This window comes from Heterocephalus glaber, unplaced genomic scaffold (assembly GCF_053883595.1).
Source record: "Heterocephalus glaber isolate CG9 unplaced genomic scaffold, H.glaber_assembly_v1.0 deba00001773, whole genome shotgun sequence".
Lineage (NCBI taxonomy): Eukaryota > Metazoa > Chordata > Mammalia > Rodentia > Bathyergidae > Heterocephalus > Heterocephalus glaber.
Window position 1 is genome coordinate 9,068,198 of NW_028258463.1, and position 19,873 is coordinate 9,088,070.

The 19,873-nt window shown below is 39.8% G+C and overlaps 1 protein-coding gene across 4 annotated transcripts in view; it reads right to left on the reverse strand.

Annotated features, from left to right (window-relative positions):
- The window catches only part of Fbxo47 (F-box protein 47), a 29,377-nt gene extending 9,504 nt beyond the window's left edge, over nt 1–19,873 (reverse strand). The window contains exons 1-6 of one of the 4 annotated variants that reach the window (XM_004859525.3): nt 18,303–18,477; nt 15,162–15,371; nt 14,590–14,760; nt 10,153–10,229; nt 6,849–6,926; nt 4,522–4,630 (exon numbers count right to left, since the gene is read on the reverse strand). In XM_004859525.3, the coding sequence (XP_004859582.1) occupies nt 4,522–4,630; nt 6,849–6,926; nt 10,153–10,229; nt 14,590–14,760; nt 15,162–15,342 (616 nt within the window). In that variant the 5' untranslated portion in view covers nt 15,343–15,371; nt 18,303–18,477. Of the gene's footprint in view, nt 1–4,521; nt 4,631–6,848; nt 6,927–10,152; nt 10,230–14,589; nt 14,761–15,161; nt 15,372–18,302; nt 18,478–19,113 lie in introns of those variants that run through there. The other 3 variants (XM_021240307.2, XM_087202477.1, XM_087202478.1) reach the window with 3 other exon arrangements.

Genomic DNA, 19,873 nt, shown 5'->3' on the forward strand with positions numbered 1-19,873 from the left:
TACCATACAATTTACCCCCTTACAGTGTTTTGAGTGTGTTCACAGATACATCCAGCCATCCCCACAGTCAATTTAAAAAATTTTCATAACTTCAAAAACTCCTTTTTCCTTTTAGCTATCATCCCCTATCTCTTGGTACTTTATCACCCCCAGCTTGAGCAGCCAATAACCTACTTTTTGCCTCCACAGATTTCAGCCTCTTGGATTTCCATGAGTAAAAGCACATAGCATGTGATTTTTTTGGGACAGCCTTGTCTCACTCAACATAGTGTTTTCGAGGCTCACCCATGTTGTAGCCTGTATCTGTACTCTTTTTTTTTTTTTTTTTTTGGTACCGGGGATCAAACTCGGGTCCTTGTGCTCGCACAGCAGGCAGCAAAACCACTGAGCTAAATCCCCAGCCCTTGTATTTGTCCTCTTAATGGCCAAGTACTGCTCCCTTGTATGGATGGACAGTTTGTTTACCCCATCATCCACTGATGGGTATGTGGGTTATCTCTACATTTTAGCTACTATAAATAACACTGCTGTTAACACTTGCTTAAAGTTTCTGCATGAACATGTTTCCATTTCTCTTATAGGCAGACCTAGGAGGGGCTGCTGGGTCATATGGTAACTGTGTGTTTAGTCAGCGGAGGAACTGTGGACTGCTTTGTGCATTCTTGTCAGCAAGAGGTTTCTGATGTTTCCTCCTACTTGTTAACATTTGTTATCTAATTTTTTGATTCTAGCCATCCTAGTGGATATAAAATGGTATCTCATTATGTTTTCTGGGGAGGCTGATGCAGGAGGATGGGGAGTTCAAGGCCAGCCAGTGTGACATAGGGAGTTCAAAGCCAGCCTGAGCTACACGAAACACAAACATACAAACATACACACACACACACACACACATGAAACAGTTCATTGGAATATAATTTACACACCATACAATTCTCTAGCTTAAAGTGTATAATGTGAGCTGGGGATGTGGCTGTGTGGCAGAGCATGTGGTTAGCATGTATGAGGCCCTAGGCTCAATCTCTAGCACCAAAAAAAATATAATGTATATGTTAATGTTTTTTATGGGATTGTTAACTTTTTAAAATTGTGGCAAAATATGTAACATAAAATCTGCCATTATATTCATCTTTCAGTGTACAATTCAAAGATATCCATTATATATACAACACTGTTCAATCATCATCTCTATCCATTCCCAAAACTTATTCATGCCCTTAAATACAAACTCCAGAGCAATGAAAAGCCATAATTTCCTGTTCACTCCCAGCCCCAGGTGACCACTGAGCTGTGCCTATGAACAGGGGTGTCATAGGTGTCTCAAGCACAGTGGCTCCTTGGTCCTCATCACTTATGGTCCCCAGAAGTGTGATGAGCACCAGAAACTGTTTTGGCTAGAAAGGCTGTCAAGCCAGGAGGCAGTCAACACTGACAAGTGCTAGCTTGCCCGTCAAGTAGCAGACAAACAAGGAGAACCAGGATAAATGTTCAACTCAAGATGTGTCAAAGGGCTGGGGATTTAGCTCAACGGTTCTGCCGTCTGCCTTGCAAGCACAAGATCCAGAGTTCCCTCCCCGATACCAAAAAAAAAAAAAAAAAAAAAAAAAATGTGTTGAGGACCAGATTCGATGCTTTCAAAGCAGTAGAGAACCAGGGCACTGCTGTAAGCAGAACTATGCAACATGTGCCCTTTTTGTTCCTGACTTTTCATAATGTTTGCAAGGCTTAGATGTGCTGTAGCATAGATCACATTTTTGCATATTGTTCATCTATGGAACTGGGGCTGTTTCTGCTTTTCAGCTATTGTGATTAATGCTGAAATAAACAGTGTACAAGTATCTGCCCAAGTCCCTGACCTCAGTTCTATACCATATATATCTAGGAGAATCATCTGGGGAATCATCTGGCAATTCTGTCTTTAGCCTTTTGAGGGACAAACTGTTTTCCATAGTGGCCATACCATTTTACATTTTACAGTATTTATACTCTACTTATTGTAGATCAGACACTTATAAGGGGAAAGTCTAAGTCTGGAGGTGTACCTCAGTGCCAGAGCACTTGCCTACCATGTGTGAAGTCCTGGGTTTGACCCCCAGCACCACAAATAAATCAATTAATAAACTGAGGCCATATCTAGTACCTCCCTGTTGTATCAAACCAAGTAACCCAAGATATGAGTTTAGAGGGAAGAAGTTATTGCACGCCTGGGAGGTCAGGAAAATTTTGGGGTTTTTTGGTACTAGGGATTGAACTCAGGACCTTGAGCTTTTGAGGCAGGCCCCAGAACCACAGTTTGTTTTGTTTTTGTTTGTTTGTTTGTTTGTTTGTTTTGGTGCTGGGGATTGAACTCAGGTCCTTGCACTTAACCACTGAGCTAAATCCCCGGCCTAGGAAAGGTTCTAAGAGGAGGAAGGGGCCTTGGGCCATCACGGAGAAGAAGAGAAGGTGTTTCAGGAAAGCAAGAATGAGGGAAGAAAAGGTATTGAGCTGCAAACAGGTAAAGAGGGTCTGAGACGCAGTGAGTAGGGAGAACAGAACACTTCTGTTGAGCTGATAGAGTAGTGAATAGGAAGTTTGAAAAAGTAGGTTGGGACCAGAATGTGAGGGACAGTGTAATCTGGACTTTATTTTGAAGTTGTGCAGGAGCTAATAAAAGATCAAGGGAGAAACCTGATAAGCTAATTTCGTTATCAGTTCATCTGGCTTCTAAATCTCCCAGTGGTGGTACACACCTGTGATCCCAGCACTCAGGAAATTGAGGGAAGGAGGATCACTGGATTCGAGGCCAGCCTGCACTACACAGTGAGTTTATTTTTATTGTATTTTAATTTTTTTAATAGTAGAAAAATTTATTGAGAGAAAGACAGCTTCTATCTAAGAGAGACAAAAGGGGGAAAATTGTTTTGTATGTTCTTTTTTTCCTGGTATTGGGGATCAAACTCAGGACCTTGCATTGCCAAGCAGGAGAGGTGCCACTCAGCTACATCCTGGCCTCTGCATAGTGAGTTTAAAGCCAACCTGAAATACATGGTGAGACCCTGTCTCAAAAACAACAACTGAAAATTTTCCTTTTTGATTTTATAATGAAATATTTCAAGTTGATAGAAAACCAGAAATTCTATAACAAGCACTGTGAACAAATCATCTAGCTTTGTCAAAACACTACTTTCTGTTATGCTTGCTTCAGATTTTAAACAAAACATAGATTTTAAAGCCCCTACCCCATAGTGGGCAGGGATCCCAGGTGGTTTCACCCCTGGGCAACACCCCCAACCCTGTTTATTTTCTATTCTTCTTTTTTTTGGTACCAGGGATTGAACTTGGGACCTTGCACTTGCGAGGCAGGTGCCAGAACCACTGAGCTAAATCCCCAGCCCTAACCCTGTTTATTTTGAGACAAGGTCTGGCTCCACTGCCCAGGCTGGCCAGCAATGTTCGATCCTCCTTGTCAGCCTCCCCAGGGAATCACATACATACACAATGTCTGTACACCGACCATTCGTATACATGTGTGGGGTGGGGAGAATGAGATGGATTTATCTGAAGCAACTGGTGGTCTGGTGAGTCTGAAACCCACAGGCAGCCCAGCTGGCTGGAGACCGGACAGAGCCTGCTGGGTCCAAGGGTGTCTGCAGTACCTCACAGGTGGAATCCTTCGAACCTGACCTCTTGAGGGCCCCACGCCCTGGAAGGGAAATCTGCTGGACTCAAAGTCTACTGACTTAAATATTCATTTCATCTGAAAAATACCTTCACAGAGCCAGAATAATGTTTGACCAAGTATGTGGATATTATTTCCAGCCAAGATGAAATAAAAATTGTTTTTAAACTATAGTGGACCCTTGAGTCACGACTGGCCTGATACATGGACAACTTGGGTTATGACCAGGATTTTAGTTTTAACTTATGACCAAAGTCTTGAATTATGACTGAAATGCCAGCTGCTTGTTCTTCCAGATGGTCTCAGACATAGATTTAACCCTTAGAGTTCTGGAAGGAACATGACAACGTCCTTTCCTGTGTGGTGTTCATTGAGAAATCCTGGGCCAGTGTCTCTCTAAGGACTCTGAGATCCGCCTGTACACAAGAGAGAGACTTGGAAGGCTGTGTAGAGGAGCCTGAGGCATCAATTGACCAACTTGAGTTACAATCAGCCCTTGGGAATTAATTGAGTTCATAAGTCAAGGGTCCACTGTACTGTCTCTCTCCTGGCTTCTTCTCCAGGGTCTTTGTACTGAGCTAAATCTGGAGCTCAATTTTTTTATTTTTTTGGTACCAGAGATCAAACTCAGGTCCTTGCCCTTGCGAGGCAGGCGGTGGAACCACTGAGCTAAATTCCCGGCCCAGAGCTCAATTTTTTAAAAAATGCTTTTTTTAACTTTTGAAACAAGGACTCATTGTTACTATGTTGCCCAGTCTGGGGTTGATTTTGAGATCCTCCTGCCTCAGCCTCCCAGAGTACTGGATTACAGCATGCCTATTTTAATCTCTATATGATATCTGTGAATTGCAGTTCTTTACCTGGTTTGCTACAGACAACAGTTTGCATCTTGCGAGAGAGGTTGGTCAACTCACATAAGAAGTTATAAACGCGCTGGCATTCACGGTCATCCCAACCTGCTGTCAAGGTCTGAGGAAGGTAAGATAAAGGAAACATTGCAGATGTTTAGAGCACAAGTCAAAATATAAGCCATTACTTCTTTACGAGCAGACTGCTGTGCAGTTTTTAACCCAGGATGGAGGTGTTTAAATTAATATGAAATTCACAGAATCAAAACCGAGATGTACTCCAAAACCAGTTTCTTTTTGGTTGAAAAGGAAGTATCTTTTCAAGGTACTTTTATTTTATTTTATTTTATTATTTTGGTACCAGGGATCGAACTTGGGACCTGCACTTTTGAGGCAGGCGCCGGAACCACTGAGCTAAATCCCCAGCCCCCAAGGTACTTTTAAATGGTACTGAATCCTGAACTTTGATAATATGAGGAAAATAAAGTAAGGCCAAACCCCTAGACCACAGCTTTAGACCCCTCCTTCACACTGTGTCTCAGTTTTAGGATGACAGTAGAACCTTTGACTGCCCTGTCTGATGTTGTTTATGAATGATAATGATCTCATTTTAATGTGATAATTTTGAACATTTTTTTATGACTCTTGGATTTGAACAACTAAAAAAACTTTCATTAGGCCAAAATTTAATAACTATCCTTGTACACAGTAACGTGCACAAATTATGCATACATGAAAAGGAAATTCAAGTGATATACAACTATAATTAGATTCTGAAAGGGTTTTTTTGGTACTGGGGATCAAACTCAGGACCTTGAGGTTGTAAGGCAGGCGGTGGCACAACTGAGCTAAATCCCTGGCCCTGAAAGTTTGATTAATCACATAAATTTTTCCTAAAATAATTAACTGGATTCAGTGGTTTAAAAATTAATCTTAGGGGGCCGGGGATTTAGCTCAGTAATTTCACTGCCTGCTGCGCAAGCACAAGGACCCGAGTTTGATCCCGTGTACCAAAACAAAAACAAAAACAAAAAATTAATCATAGGTCCCTAGTACAAAAAACTTATAATAATCTTATTCTCTCTGGAGGGAGAGAGAAACTAGTAACAGTGATTACTTTTGGTGAAGGGAAATCAGTAGATGAGGGACAGGCCTAAGAGGGAGTTTAACTTTTCATTTTATATACTTTGTAACTTTTGAATTTTATGTGAAGTCTTGTGTATGCATTTTCCTATTTCAAGAAAAGAAATAAAGACATAGACAAATTGAAAAAATAAAAAGTCTGTGTTGGAGGAGGGTAAAAGGAGGCTCTGGAATCTGGGTGTGTGGAACTTGGTGGCTGGGAGGCCAGGGCCAGTTCAGGCCTCTTAGGGGTAGCATCACCTCCTGCAGTGGTTTCAGCTTTAAATGAGATAACGCATGTACAATGTCTGGCTCATATCAGGGCTTAATAAATGCTGGTTATTATATTTTTCTTCTTTTCTTTTCTTTTTGTTTTTTTTTGGTGCCTGGGATTGAACCCAGGAATACTCTATATCTCTAGCCCTTTTTTCATTTTGAGACAGGGTCTTGCAAAGTTATTTAGAGAGGCCTAGAACTTGTGATCCTCCTGTTTCAGCTTCTCAGGTAGCTGGGATTACAGAAGTACAACACTGCACCTGCTATTTTTATCTTCTTTGTTCACAATAAAAAGTCAGTAAAAATATTCTTCAAAACACACAGTTGATTTCTGAACCCACACCTTAAATAACTAGACCAAGAGCTTAAACTCATGATATCTATACATCAAAACACATATACGCTAACCCATAGTGTTTCTAGTCTTCACAACTGGCTGGAAACTTTGAGGACATTGGCATAGAGGAAATAAATGTTAAAGATTTCTTTTTTTTTTTTTTTTTGGTACTGGGGACCGAACTCAGGACCTTGCACTTGCAAAGCAGGCAGTGGAACCACTGAGCTAAATCCCCGGCCCTTAAATGATAAACATTTCTTATAAGCTAGAAACTGAAGAAGAAAATCTGAGATGGCAAACACACTATTAAGACATTCTCAAATTTTACAATTTTCTTTTGTTCTCTTTAAGAGTATTATAACTTCTATTTGCCAGGCGTAGTGGCGCAGGCCTGTAATCCTAGCACTTGGGAAGCTGATGCAGGAGCCTGGGCTACACAGTGAGTTCAAGCCCAGCCTGAGCTATGTAGCAAAATCCTGTCTCAAAAACAAACAAACAAACAACACTTAAACTTCTATTCTGTTAACTACAAAAGGATAGATTTCACACTCTACTTGTTATTACTTGAAAAGCATTTCTTTCCTGCTTTCACTAAAACATGTACCTGTAAAATCATGCCATAACATGATAATCCTAAGCACTGCATGGGAGCTGCACAGCCATTGAATTTAAAACAGGCAACCTGTAAAGAGAATAATTGTTAATTCTGCCTTTCCTGAGAATCTGTACAATGATTTGACATTCAAATTTTTTTTTTTTGGTACTGGGGAACGAACTCAGGTCCTTGGGCTTGCGGGGGGGCGGGGGGGCTGGGAGGCGGAACCACTGAGCTAAACCCCCGGCCCCTGACATTCAAATTTAATGGGGATGGGCCAGGGATTTAGCTCAGTGGTTCTGGCGCCTGCCTCGCAAGCTGAGGACCCGAGTTCAATCCCCGGTACCAAAAAAGCCCCCAAAAAGCAAAACAAATTTAATGGGGTTTAGCTCAGTGGTGCTGTGGCCTGCCTTGAAAGCACAAGGTCCTGAGTTCAATCCCCAGTACTGAGGAAAAAAAATTAATGGAAACAACCAAGAATGTTTTCAGTATGTATTCTGATTAGCACTGCGTTCATAGGTTAAGGATCTCACAATTTAAGAGAATAAAATATACACATGTGAAATTGTTATATTTGTATCATAATGTGTATAAATATTAAAGGACTGAATAAATACTGTATTAGACAATATGAAAACAGGGAAAATATTAACCTGAGAATGATCAAAAAGTTTGTAAGGGCCTGTGATCCTAGCACTCCGGAGGCTGAGGCAGGAGGATTGCCATAAGTTCGAGACCAGCCAGGGCTACATAGTGAGTTCAAGGCCAGCCTGAACTATATAGCGAGATCCTGTCTCAAAAAATAAAAAAAATAGGGCCGGGATTTAGCTCAGTGGTTTCGCCGCCTGCTGTGCAAGTGCAAGGACCCGAGTTCAATCCCGGGTACCAAAAAAATAAAAAATATAAATAAATAAATAAATAAATAAATAAATAAATAAAAAGTTTGTAAAAAAAAAATGTTTGTGAGGGAAATGTGAAAGAAGTAATGCTTTCAGGTAGGACTTGGGTGTGATGAATGGAAAGCACTGGAGTGGGAAATGGCGAAGTCAAAACTGTATGGAGGTAAGAATAGACAATGTTTGTTGTAAGGAAGATGTGACCAGGTGAATTAGGCTCAAAGTAGAGAAAATAAGCCTACAATTGAGGAGAATCCCTAATATAAGCTTTGAATCTTGAGTCCTATTTTCTAAATGTGAGTAATCACAGAAAGATTTTCCTTTTTTGGTAGCACTGGAAATTGAACCCAGACTCTTGTACAAGGTAGGCAGGCATTCTATCACTAAGCTATACCCCCAATACTTTATTTTGTATTTTGAGTCAGGGTCTTGATAAATTCCCCAAGTTGGCTGGAACTTGCCATCCTCCTGCCTCAGCCTCCTGTGTAGCTAAAATTATAGATGTGTACCACCAAACCAGCCTCTGAAAGATTTTAAACAAGAAAGTTATTTTGGGAATGGAAAGAGAATTAAAGGTATAAAGCTATGTAGATGTATCAAATCCCCACAATGAATGTAATTATTGTGTATTGGAAATGTGTCCTAATAAAAATAAAAATTAATCATTGTGATGTTTTGAGGGCCTTTGAATTGGTACACAGAATGGTCTGGGGGTGATGAGGTGGACAGCAGCAAGATCATCTGGTGTCTTAGTTACTTTTCTCGTTGCTAAGACAAAATATCCAACACCCTCAAGTTAAGAGAGGAAAGGTTTAGAGTTTGTAGAGGTTTCAGTCCACCATTGGCTGGCCCCAAGGCAGGATGGCATGGTAGAGGGCACTCCAGAGGAGACACAGTTCATGGTGGGCAGAAGGTAGCAAAGCAAGCCAAGGACAAGACAAGCCTCCTTCTGTCCCTTATATTGTATTCAGGTTACCTGGATGAAGGCAATGCCAAGCCAATCAGTGTACTCATTTAGAATCACACAATCTTAATCCCAGCATCACACACTCTAGATTCAGCTAACTCTGAAAAAGCCCCTCTTATGAATGCATGAGGCTTTGGGGGGACATCTAGACCCAAGTCATAACATCTGGGAAGCTGCTGCAATATAAACCAGCACAAGACAAATACTGTGTGGAAGAACACCAGAGAACAGTTTGGATACTCCTGAGGACAGAATGGACCATCTCATTCTATGTATGGTAGGATTTGCATAGTGAAACACAACCTTGTCTGGAGAGATTATGCCCAAAGGCATTGATATATATTTCCAAGTCAGTTATTATGTAAGGTTAAATTAAAAATACTGTCCTGCTGGCTGTGGTGGTGCATGCATGTAATGCCAGCACTTTGGGAAGCTGAGGCAGGAGGATCTCCATGAGTTTGAGGCCACCCTGGGCTACAAGACCTTGTCTCAGAAAACCAAACCAAAACCAACCAAACAAACAAAAGGCTCTTTTATGTTTTCTGTACACTGAAACAGTAAAATTTTAACATTTTTTCAGTACTGGGTACTGAACCCAGGTCCTTTACACTGAGCTACATCCCCAGCCCTTTCTTATTTCTTTATTTTGAGACAAGGACTCACTAAACTGCCAAGGTTGGTCTCAAATTCTTGATCCTTTGCCTCAGGCTCCCAGCTACTGGGATTATAGTGAGGCACCACTGTGCCCAGCTAAGAAATTACTTCATTTTAACAAATATCTATGTCACTACTTTAAGACTTCCTTGGGGTTCCTATGTGGGGTAAAAATACTTTATACAATGCTATTTTTTCTATACATACCTTCCTATGATAAAGTTTAATTTATAGAGTAGGCTTATCAAGAGACTGATAACAACAATAATAATAGATAAATAACAATGTACAATTGCCAACATTATTAATTTTGCACTTTGGAGAACATTATTAGGTAAAATAAGGATTACCTGAGCACAAGCACTGTGATACAATGGCAATGAGTCTGAAAATCCAGATAGTTACTAAGTGATTAGCGGCGGCAGCACGTATAATGTGACACATGGGACAAAGGGACGATTCTCATCCCAGGTGGGAAGGAACAGGATGACAAGAGATTTCATCACACCACTCAGAATGATGCACAATGTGAAATTTATGAATTTACTTTTGGAACTTCCTGCTTACAATTTTCAGACTGGGATTGACTGTGGAGAACTGAACTGTGGTGGTGGGATGCCTGTACTATGCTACTTTTGGTGTCACATAACTTCTGTCTTAGATTATCATTTATCAATTTTTAGGCCTAATACATGAAATTCCTTCAATTAAGGATGTATTTAAATTAAGTATAAGACCACAGTTATAAAGTTACTGAAAATGAAGATTATGGGCCAATCTGGAAGTATGGTCTTACTTCTGAGAGTATCCTGTGAATGCACTTTAGTCTTTCCTTGGTGGGTAGCAGCAACGTACATCTTTTAAATAGTACACCTGAAAAAGAGACAAAGAAGAAATGGTAGTGAGATTCACGTGAGCATATCTGTAGCACAGAATGATGTTTCCACAGTGCACAATGATATAGTTTTTGTTTTTGAGGTCTCCCTGCCCTGTCCTGGGGATTGAACCCAGAGCCTTTGAACTGAGCTATATTTCTAGTCCTTTAAAAAAATTTTTTTTGGTAGCAGGGATTGAACTTGGGACCTTGCGCTTATGGGGCAGGTGGTGGAACCACTGAGCTAAATCCCCAGCTCTCCTTTTTAATTTTTAAAATTTTGATACAGTTCTCTCAAAGATGCTAAATTGCCCAGGTGTGCTTCAACTGGGAATCCTCCTGGCTCAGCCTCCCAAGTAGCTGGGATTATATTACAACCTTGTCTGAGTATGATACAGGTTCTTTTCTTTTATTTCTTTTTTTTTGGTCTTCTGAGACAAGGACTCACTATGTAGTCAGGTAGCCTAGGGTGGCATCAAACTCATGGCAATCCTTCTGCCTCAGCCTCCCAAGTGCCAAGATCACAAGCATGTGTCATCATACCCAGCTATGATACAGCTTTTACAGGAACTTTTGAGAGGAAGAGTACAAAACGCATAAACTGTAAGGCATTCACCAAGTGACCGATGTTCATCTAAGAGAACTTGACACATCTTGTAAAAAAAGTTGTGAAATCAATACTGTAGGACACACATGGAAAGTATTTAGATTTAAAAAGATACAATAATAAGACATAAAGATATGTTAGGGAAGCCATCTTTATTCCATAGAAAAAAGACATGATTATCTTTTGGGGTTTTTTTGGTACTGGGGATTGAACTCGGGACCTCGCACTTGGAAGGCAGGTGGTGGAACCACTGTGCTAAATCCCCAGCCCTGTTATGAGTATCTTTTGAAATTAACCTTATGTCCATAAAGGAAAATATTTTATATATTGTTAATTTAGTAAGACATAACAGAATGGGAAAAGAAGCCAGGCATGCCAGGTGTGGTAAGGCACTCCTGTAACCCCAGCACTCAGGAGGCTGAGGCAGGAGGATAGATACAAGTTTGAGGTCAGCCTGGGATACATAGTGAGTTTAAGACTAACCTGAACTACATAGCATGAGACCTTATCTCAAAAGACCAAAACAAAAAAAAAAAGAAAAGAGATTTTTGTATTCCTTTTTCCAAATACAAAAATTTAAAGTCATAAGTACGTAAACTTTCAGAGATTAAGCCATTTTTGTTAACATAAAGTACTGAATTTGGATTAAATTTCTCTCTCTTCCTTCAAAAATTTCCTTTTATAGAATTTGCATGTTGAGAATATGTAGGATTTTGCAATTAGATGTTTCAAAAAAGGAAACAAACCTTCAATTTTTCAGTAAGATGTGACTTAAACTGCAGCAACAGGAAATGTATTTGTTTTCCCTAATTATTCTGTTTTCCTAAAATGGCAACACACTGTTAGCATTCCTATAAAGTCAAATGTTCTTGAACCAAAAATAAGACACATAGTAGGAAAATACATACCAGAATATCATGACTTTCTTTCAGTTTTCACCTTTTTTGCATTTACTTTTTACTTTTAAAAATTTTTAAATTTTTATTTATTTATTTATTTATTTATTTATTTATTTATTTGGTACCGGGGATCAAACTCGGGATCTTGCACTTTCGAGGCAGGTGGCAGAACCACTGAGCTAAATCCCTGGCCGACTTTTTAATATAATAATTATATAATTCTGAAAAATCCATGGGAATCGAATTTATTTTTAGAAGTTGCTATGTTTGGGGAACATATGACAAGAGTTGAGTTTTAAGCATAAATCTTCTTCATTTTTGTATATAAAAAGACATTCTCAGTGTTTGGTTTTTAAATTGAGTTATTTTCCTTTCCTATTTTGGCATCCAGTCTCACTGCCTATCATAGCTGGGGAATTGTAAGCTATAATTGTATGTTGGCTGCCTTTTCTAATGTACAACTCCTACTTATAAAGGTTATAATTTACCATAGAGCCTAATATTAGTTTTAAAATATTTTTTTAATCACAGGTGCTCTGCTAAAGCCTTTAGAGACCAACTTCTTTCATTTCTTCCCAATAAAATAGAGTCACATTCAATGTTCTTTCCACACTGGCCATCTGCTCTGTTTTATATGAAAAAGTAAATTAAAATGCATAATGTTTGAAATGGAAGATGTTATTTTAATGTCTAAAAACAAGAACAGATCAGATAGGAATGATATGATAAAATGGTAAGATCTTCCAACATTTACCTAAAGCATCAGTTGCAAACCAGGTGTTTTCTTCAAAATTAAATGGAAGGTTGAAATTTTATGAATAAAATCATTTTTTTTTGGTACCAGGGTTTGAACTCAGGACCTTGCACTTGTGAGGCAGGTGTGGTACCATTGAGCTAAATCCCCAGCCCTAAAACTATTTTTTAAAAGGCAGCTATTGATGAGCATGGTGGTACACGCCTATGTTCCTAGCACTCGAGAGGCTGAGGCAAGAAGATCCCTAGATGTTCAAACTCAACTTGGGCTACAAAGTGATTTCAAGGCCAGCCTGAACTACAATACCAAGACCCTGTCTCAAAAAAACAAAACAACTACAATGACAAAAAATCTAGCCAATAAGATCAATATATATTTAAAATTTTAAATTGAGTTATTCATATAATTGTGTGTGTGTGTGTGTGTGTGTGTGTGTGTGTATCCCTGAGGATGGAACCCAGGGCCCTGTGCATGCTAGGCAAGCACTCTGCCATTGAGCTACATCCCCAGGCCCATATAATTGTCTTAATGCTTTGTTTGTTTAAGCAATTGAGACTTGGTCATGAAAAAAGAAAATTCTTTCAGACTTAAACCAAAGGACAAGGTCTATTACTCAACTAATGATGTTTGAAAAAAAGATATTTATAGTGAGACATAGCAAAAAAAATTGCCATATTTGGTTATAAGCTTTACTAAATCTAGTTATAAATACTGAAGCCAACAGCATTGTATTTAGATTATATACCTTTCATTTGGTCTTATTAAATATACTTTGATGTATTTACATTTTTAGATTTATTATTAAAGGTAAGCATTCTTGGGCTACTAAAAGACAATATTCACTTAACTCACTGTGCATTTATTTAAATTGCAACATAATCTTTTGTTGTTTCTTTTTTGTTCTTTCGACAGGGTCTTGCTATGCAGTTCAGGCCAGGCTTGAACTCAGTAAGTACCCCAGGCTGGCCTCAAACTTGCAGTGTTCCTCCTGCCTCAGCCTCCCGAGTGCTAGGATCATAGGTGTGCACCACTACGCTCTGCAAATTGCAACATAATTTTGATATTTAGTTTTACTGCATGCTTGGGTTAATTATAAAATAGGTTCATAGTTAAATTAGTGTTAACCCAGGGTTTTAGCTCAGTGGCACTGTGCCTGCCTCACAAGTGCAAGGTCCTGAGTTCAATCACCAGTACAAAAAAAATTGGTATCATTAGTCAAGTTTAGAGTTTTATTTCAGTGCTGTAGGAAGAATGAAATCAATGAATGGGGGTGAAAGATATAAATGACTACATACCAGGGGAAAAAAGATTATACAGAAATTCCTTTGATAAGGTCAATTTAATTATATCATAATAATTTATTAGTAAATGTGTAGTGTTTAAAAAGAGAAAACCATAGTCTTTGATAAGAGAATAAATGATCCTCTGCAATCTGCAATAATGTATTTAAACTTATTTTCTTATTTTAAGGACTAGATTATGTTTGAAAGGGAAAAGTGACATAGAGATAAAACTCATTATATCCAAAGGATATAAAGCATACAAAAGAATTTCCTAAACTAGTAAACTACCTATACAATAAGCAAAGGCAATATATGTATGCACATGAAATCACAAAGACTGACATTTGACATTAAAGTACATTTAATTATCGTTAAAGATAGGCAGGGTAGCCAGGGATTTAGCTCAGTGGTTCCGGCACCTGCCTCGAAAGCGCAAGGTCCCAAGTTCGATCCCCAGTACCAAAAAAAAATTAAATAAATAAATAAAGATAGGCAGGGTGGTGGGTGGCCGTAATCCCAGCACTCAGGAGGCTGGGGAGGGAGAATCACCATGTATTCAAGGCCAGCCTGGGCTACATAGTGAGTCCATGGCCACCCTGAAATGTCTACACAGAGTCTACACAGTGAGACTCTGTTTCAAAAAAAAAAGTATAAGGGGCAGGTGTTAAGGGACGTCCTCACATTTAAGAGCAAAAACATCAGAAATTGGCACTTTTTAGGAATATTCCATATATTACTGGCTTTAAAGAACTGTTTAATAAAATCCTTTAATTTACTTAATTCTTCCTTTGATGTAATTCTCATTTCATAAATTACCTAGAGATCTGTAGTACTCCAGAATAGTGAAGTCTTGTCTCCTGTCAGACAGCTCAAGGTTATGAAAGTCCTGTAGTAAAAGTCTCTTGCTTCCTGAGGAGGTTTCAATATAATTGATAATGACCCGGCTAACTGTTTTGGAGGCCAGGCTTAGCATGCCAACATCTCTCACTACCAAAAGAAATATATACATGCATGCATGAAGAGCTTAAATTGCAAGAATGTCGCTATTAGTACAGTCTGTTAACTTGTAAATTAATTCATTAATAATCATAATTATCTGCATCCTAGTGGAAAAAAATCTTAAATTCGTTTTAAATCCAGTTCTCAATGATTAGAACTATATTGGAATAAAACAATCAAGCTACCACATCGTTATAGAGTTATGCTTGGTTTGAGCACACTGTCTTCTCATTGTACATGTACAATGTAACAATGATGAAACTTTTGAAAATAAACTTCACATGAATGCTGTTAACATTTTAGCAGAGCTTAAGACACAAACTACTTCTTGGAAAAAATTAAAATATTCTAGTGTTGTATGTAGCCTATTCACTGTCCCTAAACCTCACCTGACAAATAGTTTAAGATTATTTGGAATACTTCCAATGGCAAGGCTTTAAAACTTCCAAGAGTTGATAAGTGCTGAGAGTCTGAATCTCGTTTGCTGGAAAAATAGCTGGATCGTCGGTTACTACATCTGTGCTTCTGTTTGGGAATCCTTGTGAAACTGGTATTTATTCTAGATGCCATCCTTTTTATTTTAATCTCATGAATTTATCCTGGTTAGAAAAACAAAGTACAGGAGATAAAGAAGAAAGGGAATTAAAGCAATGAAGAGCTGCTGTTTTTGTGCTGCTCAGGATGGACCCCAGGGCCTCCTGCATGCTAGGCCAGAGCTCTATTATCAAGCACCAGCCCCAGCCCGGTTTCTTTTCTTTGTTTTTTTGTCTTTTATCTTTTGTTTGTTTTTGTTTTAAATGAAGGGGTCCACACACTGATGGCAACAGCTGTCTCTCCACATTTATAAAAGTTTTACTATGATGTGCAATTTATGGGCATCTCGCCATTACAATCTATATATTCATTTCAGCATCATTTGAAAAATTTTAAATTTCTTCACCTCTTGACCAAATATTCTACATAAAGAGTTTTACTAGGAAACAAGACATGTATTTCAATGAGAAATAGCCCGCAGAAAATAAAAATAAAAATAAGAGAAAAGTAAAAGACTTAATATGGCTTAATTTATGGACAAAGATCTTATGGACAAAGATCTTATGGACAGGTGCAAAATATATATCTTCTTTTGTAACCTGAATTCATTGTTTAGTTTGCTTTGACACATATAAGAAGGAGTATTATGAAAAAGAAAAAAACTCAAAAAAATCAATATGACTCAAAATACAGTCAATATCTATCACAGCTGGGGTATAGCTAAGTAGTAGAGCACTTGCCCACTTACGTTTTTTATTTTTATTTTTTTGGTACCGGGGATCGAACTCGGGTCCTTGTGCTTATGCAGCAGGTGGCAAAACCACTGAGCTAAATCCCCAGCCCTTGCCTACTTATGTGAAGCTTGGGGTTTAATTCCCACAACACAAAAAACAAACAAAAAACAATTACCAAAAACCCATATTATCCATCAATTAGTATTTTCTTTTTGCAACCATTATATTTTAAAATAATCAAAGAGTTAGTATAGCTTTAAAATTTTGTAGCACTATTCTTATATTTCATTAAAACTGGGTACTGACCTCTGTCCTTTTGATAAAAACAATAAAAAAAATAAGGACTAATTAGAGCTATTTAAATGTACTAGTCTAACAGATTAAATAGGTGGCATGGCTATTACCAATTATGTTCTGTGTAATACACAAATAAGTGGCAAAATTAAAGCTTTGTAGCACACGCCTGTAATTCCAGCACTCAGCATGCTGAGGCAGGAGGATAGCCTCAGCTACATAGTGAGATCCTGTCTCAAAAAAAAGCGCCTAAAGTTATATAAAATTAACAAGGCTAATTCTTCCCTCAGGGTTTTTTTATTTTTTATTTTTTGGTGGTACTGGGGATTGAACCAGGGTCTTCACACTGAGATACATACCCTACCCTTTATATTTTTATTTTTTAAATTTGCTGACAGTCTCCAAAATCAATAAATTGCCCAGCCAAGGCTCCAGCTTGTGATCCTCCTCCCTCAACTGTCCAGAATTCTGGGATTATAGGCATGCACCCCCATTCCTGGCTTTGGTTCCACTTTTTGTTAATATCAAAACTGCCGAGGATTTAGCTCAGTGGTGCCGATGCCTGCCTTGGAAGTTCAGGGTCCTCAGTTCAATCCTGAGTACCATAAAAAAAAAAAGAAAGACAGAAAGAAAGAAAGAAAGAAAGAAAGAAAGAAAGAAAGAAAGAAAAGAAAAGAATTGGTAAATTTTAGGAAGGTCTATACAATCTGATTTTATTTTATTTTTATTTTTTATTTTTTTTTGTTACCAGGGATTGAATTTGGAACCTTGGGTTTGTGAGGCAGGCGCCAGAACCACTGAGCTAAATCCCCAGCCCCTTGCTTTTGTTTTTTGAGACAGACTCTCAGCTATGTAGTTCAGGCTAGCCTTACAAACACTAAATATTCCAGGTTGGCCTCAAACTCACTGCAGTCCTTCTGCTTCAGCCTCCTGAGTGCTGGATTACAGGTGTGTGCTACCATGACTGGCTAGATATTTTAAAAATAGTCACTAAAACTACACTAATGACATGCCAAAAGTTTTAAAAATACAATTAAATTAATTTATAAACATTTTGGTGTTTATATCATTCTGGAATTTCACATAATATTTCTCTTTTAACAAAAAGCGGTGAGGGTTGGGGATGTAGCTCAGTGGCACCACACCTGCCTGGCAAGTGCAAGGTTCTGAGTTCCCAGTATCAGAAAAGAAAAGGGAAAAAAAGCAGTGATAACTTCATATTTTGTAATCTGTTTTTTTCCAATGAATTCTTTTCATGCCAATAAACTACAAGTATATATATTTTAATGGCTGTCTGTATTTCTACCAATACAAGAACCCTAGTTCAGTGTGTAACTTTTTAAGGTGGGAATTTTAAAGCATTTTCATGATAATAAAATATAAATCTGGCCTCATGGTTAAAGTTCGAGTCCTGGTCTCCTCAGAGACCCCCTAAACCTGACCCTGTCCTAGGGGACCTTAGTATCACTCATGAAGGACACGGTTAAACTGATGCAATGATTTAAAAAATAATGGGTCCAAGTATTTTAAAACTTAAAGTCTCCTCTTCCAACTCCTTGTTTTCTTTACTCAGCCCTGGACCTTTTGGGGGGCAAGAACAGGCTTTTCTGAAAATCCTTGACAATGTCGCCCCAAATGATGTCTGGTGTGCTCTTGTCCCTCTGTAGAACGGGATTCACAGACCAAAATAACAATAAAGTGGTTTCCATGTCCCTGGCCCGTTTCTCTAATTTTTGGCCAGGGGTGAAAGGTTTTGCGGGTCCTTGGGGGACCCCAAGAACAAACCGTCAGAATTTGTTGTTTAACCTAGCAAAGCTCTTTGAGGAGCCTCCCCAAAACCTCTAAACAGTAATGTAGGGAGACCATACACCAAAAAATTGGCCAATTGGAGAATCAAATCCTGTACCCCTTCAGTCCAGGAAAAGAAATTATTTCCACAAGAAAGTACGGGGGAGGGGCTCTCTTTACCACAGACTTTGACAGTTTTCCGGCTAAGGTATCACAGGAAAGTGAGATTTAGACGTTTTGCCTCATCTTCAAATTTCTTAATGTTTAAAAGAGAAAATATTTCCTGTTTTCCCGCCGGGAAGAGGAGGGTTAGGCTCCGCTAGGCTCCGCTTGCTTCCCGCTCGCGAACGCCGACCCCGGGCCTCAAGAATGCTTTAGAATCTTCCCAGGAGCCCCAGCGGGAGGGAGCCACGCCCCCTCATGAATACTAAAGCCTTCAACTCTGTGGTACCCTTCTCCTCTGGGATAATATAGAGCCCTCCCAAGAGCCCTAGCGGGGGGGGGGGCGCCACGCCCCCTCATGAATAGTAAAAACCTCTGTTCTGTGGTGCCCTTCTCCTTTGGGAATACCTTTTAGCGCTCTCCCAGGAGCCCCAGGAGCCCCAGTGGGAGGAAGGCTCCGCCCCTTCATGAATAATAAACACCCGGGCTCTGTGGTGACCCTCTCCTTCTGGGCTAATTTAGAAGACCTCCAGGGAACCCTCGCGGGAAGGCGGCCCTGCCCCTTCAAATCTCGGCTCTGTGGTACTCTCCTCCTTCAAAGATAATTTAGAGCCCTCCCAGGAGCCCCAGCGGGAAGGAGGCCCCGCCCTCTCATGAATATTAACACCAGGCTCCCATAGTGAGCTCCTTCTCATGAATAGTCAACGAGGGTGAGGTTCTGCACCCGGAGCCCAGGCCACAGGCACCCTTAGCACCCAGCCCACAGGAAGGGGCTGGGCCGTCACCGTCACCGTCTCTCGGGGAGGGCAGGTGCGAACCAAGAACTCACACTTCGCTGAGCCACACGTCTGTTCCATTTCCTTTTCCTTCCAGTTTTGAGCCAATTTTTCGGGTCTTTGCGCTTGCGCAGCAGGCGGCGAAACCACTGAGCTAAATCCCCGGCCCAACTTCCAAACTTTTTAAAAACCTCTGACTGCCTAGGATCACGGGAAGCTGAGGGCTCCCAAGCCTCCCAAGGTGGAGTCCAAGGCAAATCTTCCTAGCTTGGCCTCCTCCCTGGGAGATGAGTTCTCCTTCGTTTATTTATGGTTGGGTAACAATTTGAGAAGATTGCACTGGGCCCGGCCTGGAACAGGCCCTGAGGATCCATCGGGAAAAGGACGCAGAAGTTTCTCGCCTTCGCAGAGCTTGTTAGTCTGACGGGAATGAGGAATTAAACAAAGCATCTGCAGATGGCGGAGCAGGGTGTTGACAGGGAGTAACAGAGGTGTGTGGAGGGGCGACCTCGGATGGCCGGCTCTGGAGGACATCTAGTGTGAATGGAGGGGAACGAGCTGGTCAGAAGGACAGAGAGAAGCAGCAGGGGCGATTCTACTTTCGTTTTTGGTTTTGTGTACACGCGTATCTTTACTGTAACAAAGCAACTTTGTACACTTTTAACTTTTTTTGGTACCGGGGATCAAACTCAGATTCTTACGCTTGCGCAGCAGGCAGCAAAACCACTGAGCTAAATCCCCGGCCCTATCTTCTTCTTTTTTATTTTTTTGGTACCGGAGATCGAACTCGGGACCTTGTGCTTTCGAGGCAGG